The sequence below is a fragment of the Amblyraja radiata genome, chromosome 32, assembly GCF_010909765.2.
Source record: "Amblyraja radiata isolate CabotCenter1 chromosome 32, sAmbRad1.1.pri, whole genome shotgun sequence".
Taxonomy (NCBI): domain Eukaryota; kingdom Metazoa; phylum Chordata; class Chondrichthyes; order Rajiformes; family Rajidae; genus Amblyraja; species Amblyraja radiata.
The window spans coordinates 5,210,846-5,226,177 of record NC_045987.1 but is presented as its reverse complement, the minus strand read 5'-3'; the positions used below and the strand labels follow the sequence as shown (position 1 = coordinate 5,226,177).

At 45.0% G+C, this 15,332-nt stretch overlaps 1 protein-coding gene across 2 annotated transcripts in view; it reads left to right on the top strand.

Moving 5' to 3' along the window:
• Positions 1-12,935, top strand: part of pappa (pappalysin 1) — a 248,804-nt gene extending 235,869 nt beyond the window's left edge. For both annotated transcript variants that reach the window (XM_033049105.1, XM_033049104.1), the window contains exon 22: positions 12,469-12,935. In XM_033049105.1, coding sequence (XP_032904996.1) covers positions 12,469-12,582 — 114 coding nt within the window. In that variant the 3' untranslated portion in view covers positions 12,583-12,935. The remainder of the gene's footprint in view (positions 1-12,468) is intronic.
• The last annotated feature ends 2,397 nt before the right edge of the window (positions 12,936-15,332 follow it).

Sequence of the window (15,332 nt, the reverse complement as noted above, 5' to 3'; positions counted from 1 at the left end):
GGAGTAGGCCATTCGGCCCTTCCAGCCAGCACCGCCATTCAATGTGATCACGGCTGATCATCCCCAATCAGTACCCCGTTCCTGCCTTCTCCCCATATCCCATGACTCTGCTATTTTTATGAGCCTTATTTAGCTCTCTCTTGAAAGCATTCAGAGAACCTGCCTCCACTGCACTCTGAGGCAGAGAATTCCATATACCCGCCACTCTCTGTGAGAAAAAGTGTTTCCTCATCTCCGTTCTAAATGGGGAGATAAATGGGATAACGGGGAGAACGTACCAACTCCGTACAGGCGCTGAAAAAGCAGCAACTCTACCGCTGCACCACCCTGCCCACGCCCCTTAGGGTAACATCAACCCAAATGTGGAAGACCTCGAGGCAAAGCCTTCATTAAATGGACTTGTTCTTCCCCAGTGTTATGTTAACAACAAGATTCATGGAGTTTGACTGGGGGTAGCCGAGCTACAATCCCTCTCTGGCCCCACTGAAAAATATTGGTTTTATTATATTCTTGGCCGTGCCGTGCAGACTGCCATTTCAACATTGTATGCTCAGGACCAGAGGAGCACTTGTAACATTATGCGTTACTTCAGAAGAACCCAAGTAAATAACTTGCTTGTGCAAGCAACCTGGAGACGTTACAAAAAAAAAAAACCCTTGGGGTGTGGGGGGTGAGAGGAAGGGATAAAACTCGACCGGCGCTCACAACCCACCGGTTCATTTGTACGCTCGCTGTAGGTAAGAAAAGGCAGACACAGACTCCAGCCACAACTGATTAGATACCACCTTCATCTTAGTTTAATTCCTTTCCTGTTCCACTGTTTCACTGACTGTAATCTCCCAGTCATTTCTTTGGGTTGAAATTTTAATGCTAGCCAGAAGTAAAAGCAGAATAATCTGAGACAAAGTCCCCTGTGAGTTGGGGCCACAGTGAAAGGTTAGTGGGCCTAACCAACATCAGAGCCTTTTGAACTCTTTTGGACTGAAGCAGAGCTTATGAGCTCAGAGTATTGGATTCCTTACAGAAGGAGAGCAGTCTTTAAGGGGCGATACTTTAAAATATGCCAGAAAAATATGGAACATACCAATTCTCAATGGGGGTCAGACCATGCAGGCTAAAGAAAGATCACCAGCACCGTAACGCAGTGAAAAAAAAACCCACTTAATTATTCATTTTGAAAAGAAAATCTTCCAGCCACAAAAATAAACTTCTTTTGATAGTACGAGGTTTTTTTTTTTTTCACTGCTCTCGGTCTTTTTTCTCGGTTGGCAATCTTGGCCGACATTTCACACCAGTTTTACGAAACTGAGCAAAAAGAGAAAAATGCAAGAGTTAGCCTGCTCCCACCCTCGACTCAGGACTTAAGCTTGCCAGAGATCAGAATGGAGGCCCAGTCAGATTTTAAAGGTAGACTATACATCTTCCGAAGGCTCCAAGCAAATGCCCCCCAGGGAAGAAATGTTGCTACAAACTGGCAATAAAATTATTTTCCTTTAAGTCAGGGTTGCCATCTGCAGATTTGCAGCCACTACTGGTCCTTGCCGCAATAAATAACATGTCACGCGTTTAGTGTTGATCAACTTAAAAATGAATCTTCTTTTCTCTAATTGCAAAAAGGGCAAAAATGATGAAATTCCAGTCAGTGGTGAGGGTCAGATATGAAATGAAATTTGAGGTGAATGCATTCAGTTGACAGGAAAAATAACCATGCTAAACATGGTCATTTATCATTGGTCTCTGAAGCGCTGCCTACATTTTAACATCGGCCAGCATTTTCTGAAACTATTTCTGGATCGCAACCTTTTTTAAAAATAACATCACCTCCCACTTATATGGGAAGATGTTTAATTTTCACTATTTATAAGCAGATAGTTCAAACACCATTGAGTTAATTTTTCAATCTTATGTGCCTTAACCTGGTGGTGGGGCAGAGGTAGAGTTGGGTCGGAGACCTGGGTTCGATCCTGACTACGGGTGCTGTCTGTATGGAGTTTGCATGTTCTCCCCTTGAACTGCTTGGGTGCTCTGCTCTCCTCCCACACTCCAAAGACATAAAGGTTTGTAGGTTCATTGGCTTGGTTAAATTGTGAATTGTCCATAGCGTGTGTAGAATCGTGTTAGTGTGCGGGGATCGCTGGTCGGCACGGTCTCGGTGGGCCGAAGGGCCTGTTTCTGCGCTGTATCTCTAAACTAAAATAAAACTAATCTGATTAGACCCTTGAAGGAAATACAATTCGGGCCGTTTTTTCTTTCTTGTTTATCATTTCATCTGACTGGAATTCCTTCAGCCTACAGCCTGACCAAATGTTCCGTCAGTTCACCGGTGTTAAAACTCTAACATAAAGCACCATGTCACGACGGCTAAGTTTATCACTTGAGATTTGTGCACGTTAATGAGAACGTTGACTCAAAAATTGCATGTGGTTCATGTGAGCTCAAGCGGTCGACTCCGATAAAATGTGCGGAGTGCCCTGATCTAGTGAAGTAATGAGGATTCCTTCAGTCAACCTGCACAGGATCAAATACTACAAATGAACTTTCACACCTTTCACTTCACTGGATTCCTATTCATACTTTCTTGCAGTTCATACGAGGAGAAACGAGGTGAATTGAGGGGAAATGGCTCCGTAAAGTTATGAAAGCTGGCAGTGAGAAATCCAAGCTAACATTGTGAAACTCCTGCTCAACAGCTTCACTGACTTTTCACATAAAACAAAACTTATCAGTCTGTAAAGGGTGTCGACCCGAAATGTCACCCCATCCCTTCTCTCCAGAGTTGTTGCTGTCCCGCTGAGTTACTCCAACATTTTGTGTCTATCTTTGGTTTAAACCAGAATCTGCAGTTATTAACTGTTGGGAGGTTCAATCATTGACAGATTTTGAAGTGATGTCTGTGTACCAAGTGAGCTCTGTCCTGGGTCTCCTCCATTGCCAGAGTGAGCAACACCGGAAATTGGAGGAACAGCACCTCATATTCCGCCTTGGTAGCTTGTGTCCGGATGGCATGAACATTGAATTCTCCCAATTTTGCTAGCCCTTGCTGTCTCCTCCCCTTCCTTAACCCTCGAGCTGTCTCCTCCCATCCCCCAGCCCTCGGGCTCCTCCTCCTCCCTTTTTCCTTCCTTCTCCCCCCCACCCCCCATCAGTCTGAAGAAGGGTTTCGGCCCGAAACGTCACCTATTTCCTTCGCTCCATAGATGCTGCTGCACCCGCTGAGTTTCTCCAGCATTTTTGTGTACCTACTGATTATTATAGTTTAGTTTAGTTTAGATTTACAGCGTGGAAACAGATCTTTGGCCCACCGGGTCCGTACCGACCAGCGATCCCCGCACATTAACACTACCCTACACGCACTAGGATAATTCTACATGCATACCAAGCCAAATCGAAGATCTCGGAGAAAGTCCACACAGTTCACGGGGAGAACGTACAAACTCCGTACAGACAGCACCCGTAGTCAGGATCGACCCTGGGCGTCTGGCGCAGTAAGGCAGCAACTCTATCGCTACGCCACCATGCCGCCCATTAACGTAGAGAAAAATGTGCAGTCCTGTTAAAACGATGCAGTGTGAAAAACAGCTAGTCACTGTTATTCTGCACTAATTGTGCAATAGCGGTAAAATGTCCCTTTAATTCTGCTGTTGCGTAGTACATTGTTAAACATTGCTTCAGAGCCAATGCTTAAAACAACAACCACACTATCCTGTGTGGGAAGGAATTACAGATGACTCAGCAGACCCAGCGGCCCCAGGTTTAATACATACCCCCTTCTAATTCTCCCTTTTACAGCTCACTTCTTTAAGAGCTCACCCCGCACACAAACACTATCCTACACACACTGGGGACAATTTACAATTTTACCAAAGCCAAGCAACGGACAAATCTGTACATCTTTGGAGTGTGGGAGGAAACCGGAGCACCTGGAGAAAACCCACGCAGTCACGGGGAGAACATATACACTCAGCGATTCAATGATTCAATGATACTTTATTAACACAAAGGAGAGATATATCGTATTTCCCTCTCCCCTGACTCTCCAGTCTGACCAAGGGTCTCGACCCGAAACGTCATCTGTGCCTTTTCTCCAGAGATGCTGTTTGACCCGCTGAATTACCCCAGCTTTTTGTGTCTATCTTTGGTTTAAACAGGCATCTGCAGTTCATTCCTACACACTTTATTCTCACATGTACCCATGTACAGTGAAATGCCTTGTTTTGCATACAAACGGGTAGTCACAGTGTCACAGCGGTAGAGTTGCTGCCTTACAGCGAATTTAGCGCCGGAGGCCCGGGTTCGATCCCAACCACGGGTGCTGTCCGTCTGAACTTTGTACGCTCTCCCATTGACCTGCCTGGGATTTCTCCGAGATCTTCTGTTTCCCCCCCTTTTCAAAGACGTGCAGGATTGTAAATTGTCCCTAGTGGGTGTAGGATAGTGTTAATGTTCGGGGATCGCTGGTCGGTACGGACGTGGTGGGCTGAAGGGCCTGTTTCCGCGCAGTATCTCTACACTAAACTAAACTATAGCACGGTATAAATCAGAGAAACTAGTTAAAATGGTAATATAATCATTATTGGACCCTTCAATCTGCAATATCTGCCAAACAAAATACTCAGAAATCAGGATAGAGTTCCTTACAAAAACACTGCAAAACACCTGACATATTTATCCAGAAAGCCATCTTTTACACACTCAATAAAATTATCTTTCACACTATGAGGTACTTTTCTTGGCAGTCGGCAACACAACTAACTGGAGAGCTGGCTCTTTTTATTTGAATGCAGCACGGTTATCACGAGGTTGAGGACCTTTCAGGAAACGTGGTTGCAATGTGATACATTTTAGTTTAGTTTAGAGATACAGCGCGCAAACAGGCCCTTCAGCCCACCAACCTCGCACCGACCAGCGACTCCCGCACATTAACACCACCCTACACACACTAGGGACAATTGTTACATTTTACGCCAAGCCAATTAACCTACAAACCTGTACGTCTTGTGGGAGGAAACAAAGTCCGTACAGACAGCGCCCGTAGTCAGGATCGAACCCGGTCTCCAGCGCTGTGAGGCAGCAGCTCTGCTGATACGCCACGGTGCCACACGTATCCTTGTATAAAAATTTAAGGTTATTTAATCCAATTTGAAATCAATATTATCTCTTTATCCTTATCTGTGCACTGTGGTCAGCTTGATTGTGTTCATGTATAATAATAATAATAATGGATGGGATTTATATAGCGCCTTTCTAATACTCAAGGCGCTTTACATCGCATTATTCATTCACTCCTCAGTCACACTCGGTGGTGGTAAGCTACTTCTGTAGCCACAGCTGCCCTGGGGCAGACTGACGGAAGCGTGGCTGCCAATCTGCGCCTACGGCCCCTCCGACCACCACCAATCACTCACACACATTCACACACAGTTAGTTTATTGTCACGTGTTGTTGCGTGCTAACCAGTCAGCGGAAAGACAATACATGATTACAATCGAGCTCTTTACAGCACAAATGCATGATAAGGGAATAATGTTCTGTGCGAGGTAAAGCCAGTAAAGTCAAAAGACAATAGACGGTAGACAGAATTGCTGGAGAAACTCAGCAGGTGCGACAGCATCTATGGAGCGAAGGAAATAGGTAACGTTTCTAGTTGCCTGATAACCCTTTTTCCTCCACTCCCTAGTTTAGTTTAGTTTAGTTTAGTTTATTGTCACGTGTACCGAGGTACAGTGAAAAGCTTTTGTCGTGTGCTATCCAGTCAGCCCTGCACACTGAGGGCAATTTACAGAGGCCAATTAACCTACAAACGCGAACGTTTTGGGATGTGGGAGGAAACCCACGGGGTCACAGGGAGAACATGCAAACTCCACAGAATCAGCACCTGAGGCCGGAATCGAACTCGGGTCTCTGGCGCCGTGAGGCAGCCACTCCACTAGCTATGCAGCTGCCAGAGCAGCTGCCTCACAGCGCCAGGGAATTATTACCTGGTTTACAGCAAATAGGCAAATAAATATTTCTCTTTGAAGCATAAAACTCAGAAGGTGAAACAGTCCATCAATGGTTGAGACTGTATTAATTCATTGGAAAAGTCTTACAACATTGCCAAAAAAAGCATTAAGTTTGAGGAATGAGAGAAAAAAAAATTGGGAGTTCAGCAAAGCTGGAGCAAAAAATCGATAAGAAAAGGGAAAATGGAATGTAATAATCTATCAAGAAACATTTTTTAATAAGCCTGTAGCAGTGCCGATACATATGTAAAAAGGAAAGGATTAGCAAAAGTCAATCTGGATTCATCTTAAATTTAAGTTTGCACTTTGATGTTTCATGAAGAGAAACATTCCAATGGGTGACAAAATATCTCTACCGACAACCAGATGCTCTTTCATAGAAACGTAAAAAAATAGGTGCAGGAGTCTGGGCCATTCTGCCTTTCAAGCCAGCACCGCCATTCAATATGATCATGGCTGATCATCCAAAATCAGTACCCCGTTCCTGCTTTCTCCCCATATCCCTTGATTCCGTTAGCCCTAAGAAGTAAATCTAACTCTCTCTTGAAAACATCCAGTGAATTGGCCTCCACTGCCTTCAGTGACAGAGAATTCCACAGATTCACAACTCTCTGGGTGAAAACGTTTTTCCTCATCTCAGTCCTAAATGGCCTACCCCTTATTCTTAAACTGTGTGACCCCTGGTTCTGGACTCCCCCAACATCGGGAACATTTTTCCTGCATCTAGCCTGTCTAATCCTTTAAGAATTGTATATGTTTCCGTAAGATATCCTCTCATCCTTCTAAATTCCAGTGAATACAAGCCCAGTCGACCCATTCTTTCATTCTTCTATTCCAAACAGATAATAAATCTGTACCTTTTTTAAACAACCTTTTTCCCTTTTAATTGCGAACACTTTGGCTGGCAATTGTTACATTGCCAACTGTGTGGGGGGAAAAAGGTGCAGGAAGGTGCTGTAGGTGCGGGTTTATACCAAAGATAGACACAGAATGCTGGAGTAACTCAGCGGGTCATGCGGCATCTCTGGAGAAAAAGGATGGGTGACATTTTCGGGTCGGGGCCTTTCTTCAGACTCCCGAACCCAAACCCGAAATGTCATCAATTCTTCTTGAGTCTTTGGGGTGGCACAGTGGCGCAGCAGTAGAGTCACCACCTTACAGTGCCAGAGACCCGGGTTGGATCCTGACTACGGGTGCTGTCTGTATGGAGTTAAGTACGTTCTCCCCATGACCTTTAAGATCTTTGGTTTCCGCCCACTCTCCAAAGGCTTGGTATAAATGTAAATTGTCCCTAGTGTGTGTAGGATAGTGTTAATATGCAGGGATCGCTGGTCGGAGAGGCCTCAGTGGGCCAACGGGCCAGTATCCGCACTGTATCTCTAAACTAAACTAAACTAAACTACAAAGATGACTAGTTGAACATTGTGTGCATCCCAGACCTTTCATATCGAGATCCTCATGACTTTATTCCAGGGGCTAGACAAATAATTAAATAAACTCCAGGGGACTGGGAGGAGAACATTGAGATTCACTGATCTCAGGGACATATATATCCATTTTGTAACCTATGTTTTTGCTCATGAGGCACTCTGTTGCATTCTATTGATCTTGGAAAAACATAGGGTGGAACGCAGGCTAGAAGTCAATGTGGGCCAAACTAATTGAGATCTCTGCTGTTAAACATAACTTAATGGATAAGTGCAGTAGAAAGATCTGTTGACTGTAAATAGCTCTAAGATCCAATTATATAAAGAAGTATTTAGTGCATGATCCTGCTGATGCTAGTTTTTGAGAACATAATGTTTGTTATTCTGAGCCACCCTTTTAGTTGACTCCGTTCCCCACTTGAAATGTGTAGGAAGGAACCGCAGATGCTGGTTTACACCAAAGATAGACACAAAATCTTTTGGTGGCCGACTAGGAAAAGGGGAGATGCAGCGAGACCTGGGTGTCATGGTACACCAGTCATTGAAAGTGGGCATGCAGGTGCAGCAGGCAGTGAAGAAAGCGAATGGTATGTTAGCTTTCATAGCAAAAGGATTTGAGTATAGGAGCAGGGAGGTTCTACTGCAGTTGTGCAGGGTCTTGGTGAGACCACACCCGGAGTATTGCGTACAGTTTTGGTCTCCAAATCTGAGGAAGGACATTATTGCCATAGAGGGAGTGCAGAGAAGGTTCACCAGACTGATTCCTGGGATGTCAGGACTGTCTTATGAAGAAAGACTGGATAGACTTGGTTTATACTCTCTAGAATTTAGGAGATTGAGAGGGGATCTTATAGAAACGTACAAAATTCTTAAGGGGTTGGACAGGCTAGATGCAGGAAGATTGCTCCCGATGTTGGGGAAGTCCAGGACAAGGGGTCACAGCTTAAGGATAAGGGGGAAATCCTTTAAAACCGAGATGAGAAGAACTTTTTTCACACAGAGAGTGGTGAATCTCTGGAACTCCCTGCCACAGAGGGTAGTCGAGGCCAGTTCATTGGCTATATTTAAGAGGGAGTTAGATGTGACCTTGTGTCTAAGGGGATCAGGGGGTATGGAGAGAAGGCAGGTACGGGATACTGAGTTGGATGATCAGCCATGATCATATTGAATGGCGGTGCAGGCTCGAAGGGCCGAATGGCCTACTCCTGCACCTAATTTCTATGTTTCTATGTTTCTAAAATGCTGGAGTAGCTCAGTGGGTCAGGTAGCGCCTGAAGAGAAGTAAGGGTGACGTTTCGGGTGGAGACCCTTCTTCAGACTGAGAGTCAGGGGAGAGGGACACAGAGATAGGGAAGGGTAAGGGGTGGAAATGAGACATCAAAAGGGATGCAGATCAAGGATGATGTCAAATAGATCATTGTTAGCTCGGGGAAGTTGACAACGAAGCATGCGGAGATAAAACCCAATCAGGAGGACAGTCAGACTGGTTGGAGAATTAGGAAACATAGAAACATAGAAATTAGGTGCAGGAGTAGGCCATTCGGCCCTTCGAGCCTGCACCGCCATTCAATATGATCATGGCTGATCATCCAACTCAGTATCCCGTACCTGCCTTCTCTCCATACCCTCTGATCCCCTTAGCCACAAGGGCCACATCTAACTCCCTCTTAAATATAGCCAATGAACTGGCCTCGACTACCCTCTGTGGCAGAGAGTTCCAGAGATTCACCACTCTCTGTGTGAAAAAAGTTCTTCTCATCTCGGTTTTAAAGGATTTCCCCCTTATCCTTAAGCTGTGACCCCTTGTCCTGGACTTCCCCAACATCGGGAGCAATCTTCCTGCATCTAGCCTGTCCAACCCCTTAAGAATTTTGTAAGTTTCTATAAGATCCCCTCTCAATCTCCTAAATTCTAGAGAGTATAAACCAAGTCTATCCAGTCTTTCTTCATAAGACAGTCCTGACATCCCAGGAATCAGTCTGGTGAACCTTCTGGTGAACCTTCTCTGCACTCCCTCTATGGCAATAATGTCCTTCCTCAGATTTGATTGTCCCTAGTGTGTGTAGGAGAGAGAGGGAAAGCAAGGGTTACTTGAAGTTAGAGAAGTCAATGTTCATACCGCTGGGGTGTAAGCAGCCCAAGAGAAATATGAGATGCTGTTCCTCCAATGTGTGTGTGTGGCTGCGCTCTGACAATGGAGGAGGCCCAGGACAGAAAGGCCAGTGTGGGAATGGGAGGGGGAGTTAAAGTGTTTGGCAACCGGAAGATCGGGTAGGTTTAGGCGGACAGTGCGGAGGATATGGATCAGTATCCGCTTCAAGATACTGAACGTTAAACTACAGCGAGAGAGCACACACACACACACACACACAGTAAGTGCTCGTTCGTGAACTTAATGGATTGAAAACTCTTCGTTCTGACGTCTTGTTTTTCCAATCCACATCGGTAAATACGAACATCCTTTCCAAGCTAAACAGCTAAACTGCAGAGGATTTAGATGGTGTATGCATAAAGGGGAAATGCCTGGCACTGTGTGCCTGGCAGAAAGCCCATCCCACTGGCAGGATACATCAGAATTCATGCGCCCATGGCCCATGGTTTTCCAACCACTCATTTTAAACAGGAGCAGCAAATCACTCTTAGAACTTATTGATACCCATCAGTATTTAAAATTTACACGAAAAGTCCAACTGATCGTAGAATTCTTAGAATAAAGGGAGGGCCATTTAAAAAACTTTTTCACCCAGAGAGTTGTGAATTTGTGGAATTCCCTATCCATTGAACACATTTCACAGAGATCGTACTCGCAGATAAATACTGGAACCAAAATATTACTGATTTTCCTGAACAAATAGATATCGGTAGAAAATATATTGCAAGCTAATTGGGCGACACGGTGGCGCAGAGGTTGCGTTGCTGCCTTACAGCGCCAGGGGCCCGGGTTCGATCCTGACTCCAGGAGCTTGTCTCCCCGTGACCCCATGGGATTTCTTCAGGAGCTCCTGCTTCCTCCACCACTCCAAAGAAGCACAGGTTTGCAGGTTAATTGGCATGGTCTCAATGTAAATTGGCCCTAGTGTGTGTAGGATAGTGTTAGTGTCTGGGGATCGCTGGTCGGTGCGGACTCGGTGGGCCGAAGGGCCTGTTTCTGCGCTGTATCTCTAAACTAAACTAATCTAAACTATTGTCTCCGGATGAAGAAGGGTTTCGGCCCGAAACGTCGCCTATTTCCTTCGCTCCATAGATGCTGCTGCACCCGCTGAGTTTCCCCAGCAATTTTGTGTACCTTTAATCTAAACTATTAGCTGTTTAAGAAGGAACTGCAGATGCTGGAAAATCGAAGGTAGACAAAAATGCTGGAGAAACTCAGCGGGTGCGGCAGCATCTAGATGGCTTTAGGGTCAGTAAAGCTTGCAGCTAATATTTTAGGGCAGCATCTAGATGCTGCCTCACCCTCTGAGTTTCTCCAGCATTTTTGTCTACCCTAAAATATTAGCTGCAAGCTTTACTGACCCTAAAGCCATCTGGTTTGGGTGGAATCTACCCTCACCGTTCCAAAAAATGGGAAAGGAGTTGATGAGCATAGTACACAGTTCAACTCAACATCAATATCTGTGTCAAAATGATGCCACGTTCAGCTAATCTCATCTGCCTGCAGATGATCTATGTCCCTCAATATGTATCCATGTGCCTATCTAAAAGCCTCTTAAACACTACTATCATATTTACCTCCACCACCACCACCCCTGGCAGCGCGTTCCAGGCACCCACCGCCTGCCCACACATATCTTCTAGTAACTTGGTCAGAAAAAGATGGATTCGATTTTTCAAATTTTTCACCAGATCAGGACGTTCCACTTAATATGTTATGCTGATTAGTTTAGTTTAGTTTGATTTAGTTCAGTTTGATTTAGAGATACAGGAAACAGGCCCTTTGGCCCAGACACTAGTTCTATCCTGCTCATTAGCGACAATTTACAGAGGCCAATTATGCCCCTGTCCCACTTAGGAAACCTGAACGGAAACCTCTGGAGACTTTGCGCCCCACCCAAGGTTTCCGTGCGGTTCCCGGAGGTTGCAGGAGGTTGCAGGTAGTGGAAGCAGGTAGGGAGACTGACAAAAACCTCCGGGAACCGCACGGAAACCTTGGGTGGGGCGCAAAGTCTCCAGAGGTTTCCGTTCAGGTTTCCTAAGTGGGACAGGGGCACTACCCTACAAACCAGCACAGCTTTGTGGGAGGAAACCAGAGCACCCGGAGGAAACCCACACGGTCACGGGGAAAACGTGCAAACTCCGTACGGACAGCACACCGTAGTCAGGATCGAACCTGGGTCTCTGGCGCTGTAAGGCAGCAACTCTACCGCTGCGCCACAGTGATGCCTGCTCAATTGCATCCCAAAGCAAAGGACTTTGTACTCTTCCAAATCTGCACGGAGCCCTTTTCATTGCTTCTCCCGTTTCTTTAACCTGGTCCATTGATTGCCCTTTTGGGTGCTTTAGTTTGAACACATTGTGAAGGCTTTGAACAGGAAAGGCACAAACCTGCACTCAGAGTGGATCTGTCGCACAAAATGAAACAAAAGCTCTTAGTTTAATGCCTTTCACGACCCAGTGACATCCCGAAGCACTTCCCAGACAAGGAGTTCCTCTGGAAGTGCAGTCACGCCATCTAACAGTCTTGTGCACCGTGTAGCAGACACTCCGTCAGTAATGAAGGGAAACACAGCGTACCATTGGGACCCGACCACCATATCATCCCTGACAATCCTCGCCTTAGTTTTATTTTTTAATTGAGTGAAGGTGGAGGTGAACGCAACCAGGCAGTGCCTGATAATGGGGTAACGATGTGTTACCGAGCCAACCTGCCATAAGAGTTACCATTCACGGGGAAAACGCCCCCGCACCTGAATAAATTATGAAGCAAAGTGACACGGTGTTGGCAGGTGGATGTGTCATTTGGCCATTGTGTCATCTAACCTGCTCCTCCAGCGCCTCTCAAGCCGACAAGCATCTAATGCACTCTCTTTGCCTTTTTGCAGGTGGTACCTTTCCCCATGTCTTGCGAACTTCACGGGGAGTGCGCCTGCCGGGACCCGGCCGCCCAGGAGCACAGCAAAGCGAGGCAGCAACGGTACTTCCACGGGCACCATTAGTCGGGAGGAGCCGGGGAGAACTACACACAGCGGAAGGCGGACTGGGAGACCGACACACATTTCTTGCTGCTTAACAGAGGAACACCTCTGAACAGATGATACTCTCTCACACACACACACACACACACACACAATTCGACTGGTCTGCCTTCTGTCTGAAGACTGGAGTGAGAAAAACAAAGGAATAAAGACACAAACGACACATTGAATGAACAAACCCCACAAAAAAAAAAATAGCATGATTTATGCCTGCTTTGGTGGCCGTCCACTGGCCAAAACCCCTTCAACACCGACCCACCCACCCGCACCCCTACATCATCCTCTCCCCCCATATATATTTAAAGATTTCTTTTTTTAAAAGGGTTACAAACACAATCCCGCCAAATCCAAAAAAAAGTTTAGGCAAAGTGAAAAACAATAAGTTCAGACGCAACACAAAGATGATCGTCCATCGAAAGATTACAGAACAATTTAGAGATGGAGCAATGATTACAGAAAGGAAACAGCAGTCACCATGACTGCTGCTGCTGCTGCTGCTGCTGCTGCTGCCCGTAAACTAACCTACTCAGAGTGTGAGGTCAGGTTAACATCAAACTCAAACTTCAGTCTATCTGCCTTAAGCAAAACTTCAGCTCTGTTTTAAAACCCTTTGATTTCATCTCTCAATCTTTCCATCGAAAACAGATCCAGCCAAAAGAATGGGCCACATTACCTGGGGAAACAAAATCTGCTGGCACTCATTCCAATTGCTCTTCCCATGGAACCGATATTGAGTCAGGCCAATACTTCAGACCAGTATAAAGGTACACTTAGTGGATTGGTGTTTGAGTGTGGGAATATCGCCGCAAGGGTGATCAGTGAGTGGAATAAACCTCGGGGGAGGAAGAGAGGCAAAAAGGTCTTGAAACGGTTGCATCTGTGACAAACGAGTTATTTTGTTATGAGCAGCTACTAAACATTGGCCGTGCAAACCCCAAGGACTACCTGGCAAAGCCAGGTCTGCAACACGAAGGAACTGCAGATGCTGGGTTTACACCAAAGATAGACACAAAACGCTGGAGTAACTCAGCAGGTCAGGCAGCATCTCCGGAGGACAGGAATCGGTGACATTTTTCGTGTCTTGATCCGAAACATCACCTATTCCTTTTCTCCAAAGATGCTGCCTGACCCGCTGAGTTACTCCAGCGTTTTGAGTCTATTTACAGGGAGGCTTAGTTTAAGTTTAGGTTCATCTTTGTCACATGCACCGACGTACCGTGAAAAACCTTGTTTTTGCATTCCATCCATACAGATCAGATATACCATATATAGTTTAGTTTCATTTATTATTGTCACGTATAGCGAGGTGCACTGAAAAACGTTTTTTTTGGCGTGCTTTCCAGTCAAGAAAAGACTGAACATGTAAAAATACAGAGATACAAGTCCAATCTGGGATAAAAATGCTGGAGAAACTCAGCGGGTGAGGCTGCATCTATGGAGCGAAGGAAATAGGCAACGTTTCATAGAAACATAGAAAATAGGTGCAGGAGTAGGCCATTCGGCCCTTCGAGCCTGCACCGCCATTCAATATGATCATGGCTGATCATCCAATTCAGTATCCTGTTTCGACACGTTGCTGCCTTTACACTCCAAAGACATGCAGGTTTACAGGTTAATTGGCCTGGTATAAATGTGAAAATTGTCCCTAGAGTAGAATAGTGTTAATGTGCGGGGGATCGCTGGTGGGTGGGCCGAAGGGCCTGTTTCCGCGCTCTAAACTATCTCTAAACTAGACTAAACTAAACTAAACTAGAAGGAGGGAGCCTCAAGAGAAGGAAGTACATTTTATTCAGTTCAGTTAAGTTCAGTTTATTATCACGTGTACCGAGGTACGGTGAAAAGCGCTTGTTGCTTTTCATATCCTTGGCTTTAGCGAGAAGGCAAATCCTGGCTCTGGTTCCATAAGTTTTTAACAAAGAGAGCAAAGTGCAACATTCCCAGCAGAACGCAATCGTCCAACCTTTATTGTGGTGGCGATGCAACTCAAAGCTTTCCCACAGACAGTATTTCCCCATCAACCTGTAGGTTAGGACCTCAGTTGACTCATACTTTTGGCTGGTTGAGGTGTGTCAAAACAAAAAAAGTAGAACATGCCAATTTCAAAGGGAATTTGAAGCAATACAAGCTACCTCCCATCTCTCTTCCATTTTGCCTGGTTGTAACTGTCGGTCCTTATTGGTTTTACCTGTGTTCTTTTAAAGAAAAAAATATTTCATGCTGCAGATTCCTGACAGGCGAGGTTGTGCAAACTACATGGTCTGAGATTGAAAAGAGAAAAAAAAAATCTACCACAGCATTAGGGTTTAGACATAAAAAAAAACATAGTCCTCCATAGGATTTTGGTGTGCAGTTGCGTCTTAATGTCTTGTCGATTTTTGTGCATAGTATTAACTCCAGCTAGAGGAAAAGAAAAGAACAACTTTTTGACATTTAATTGTTTAAGTGTTTAAAGTGTTTATTTGTACTTTTGTTATAAACTTTTGCTTAATTGTATTTAATCAGTATTTTTATTGTGCTTGGTAACTGCATTTGGAACTCCTGTACAGTCATTTGCAAAAGTCTACATCAATGTTTGTTTCTTGAAAAGCTGCTAAAGTCAGACAGGTATTTTGTTTGTATCCAAATCTGTTTTTAAATTTTAAGTTTTGTTTCCTAAGGCTTTGCATACATAATATCTCGTGCATTTAAACATTTTTTGTTAAAAGGAGGTG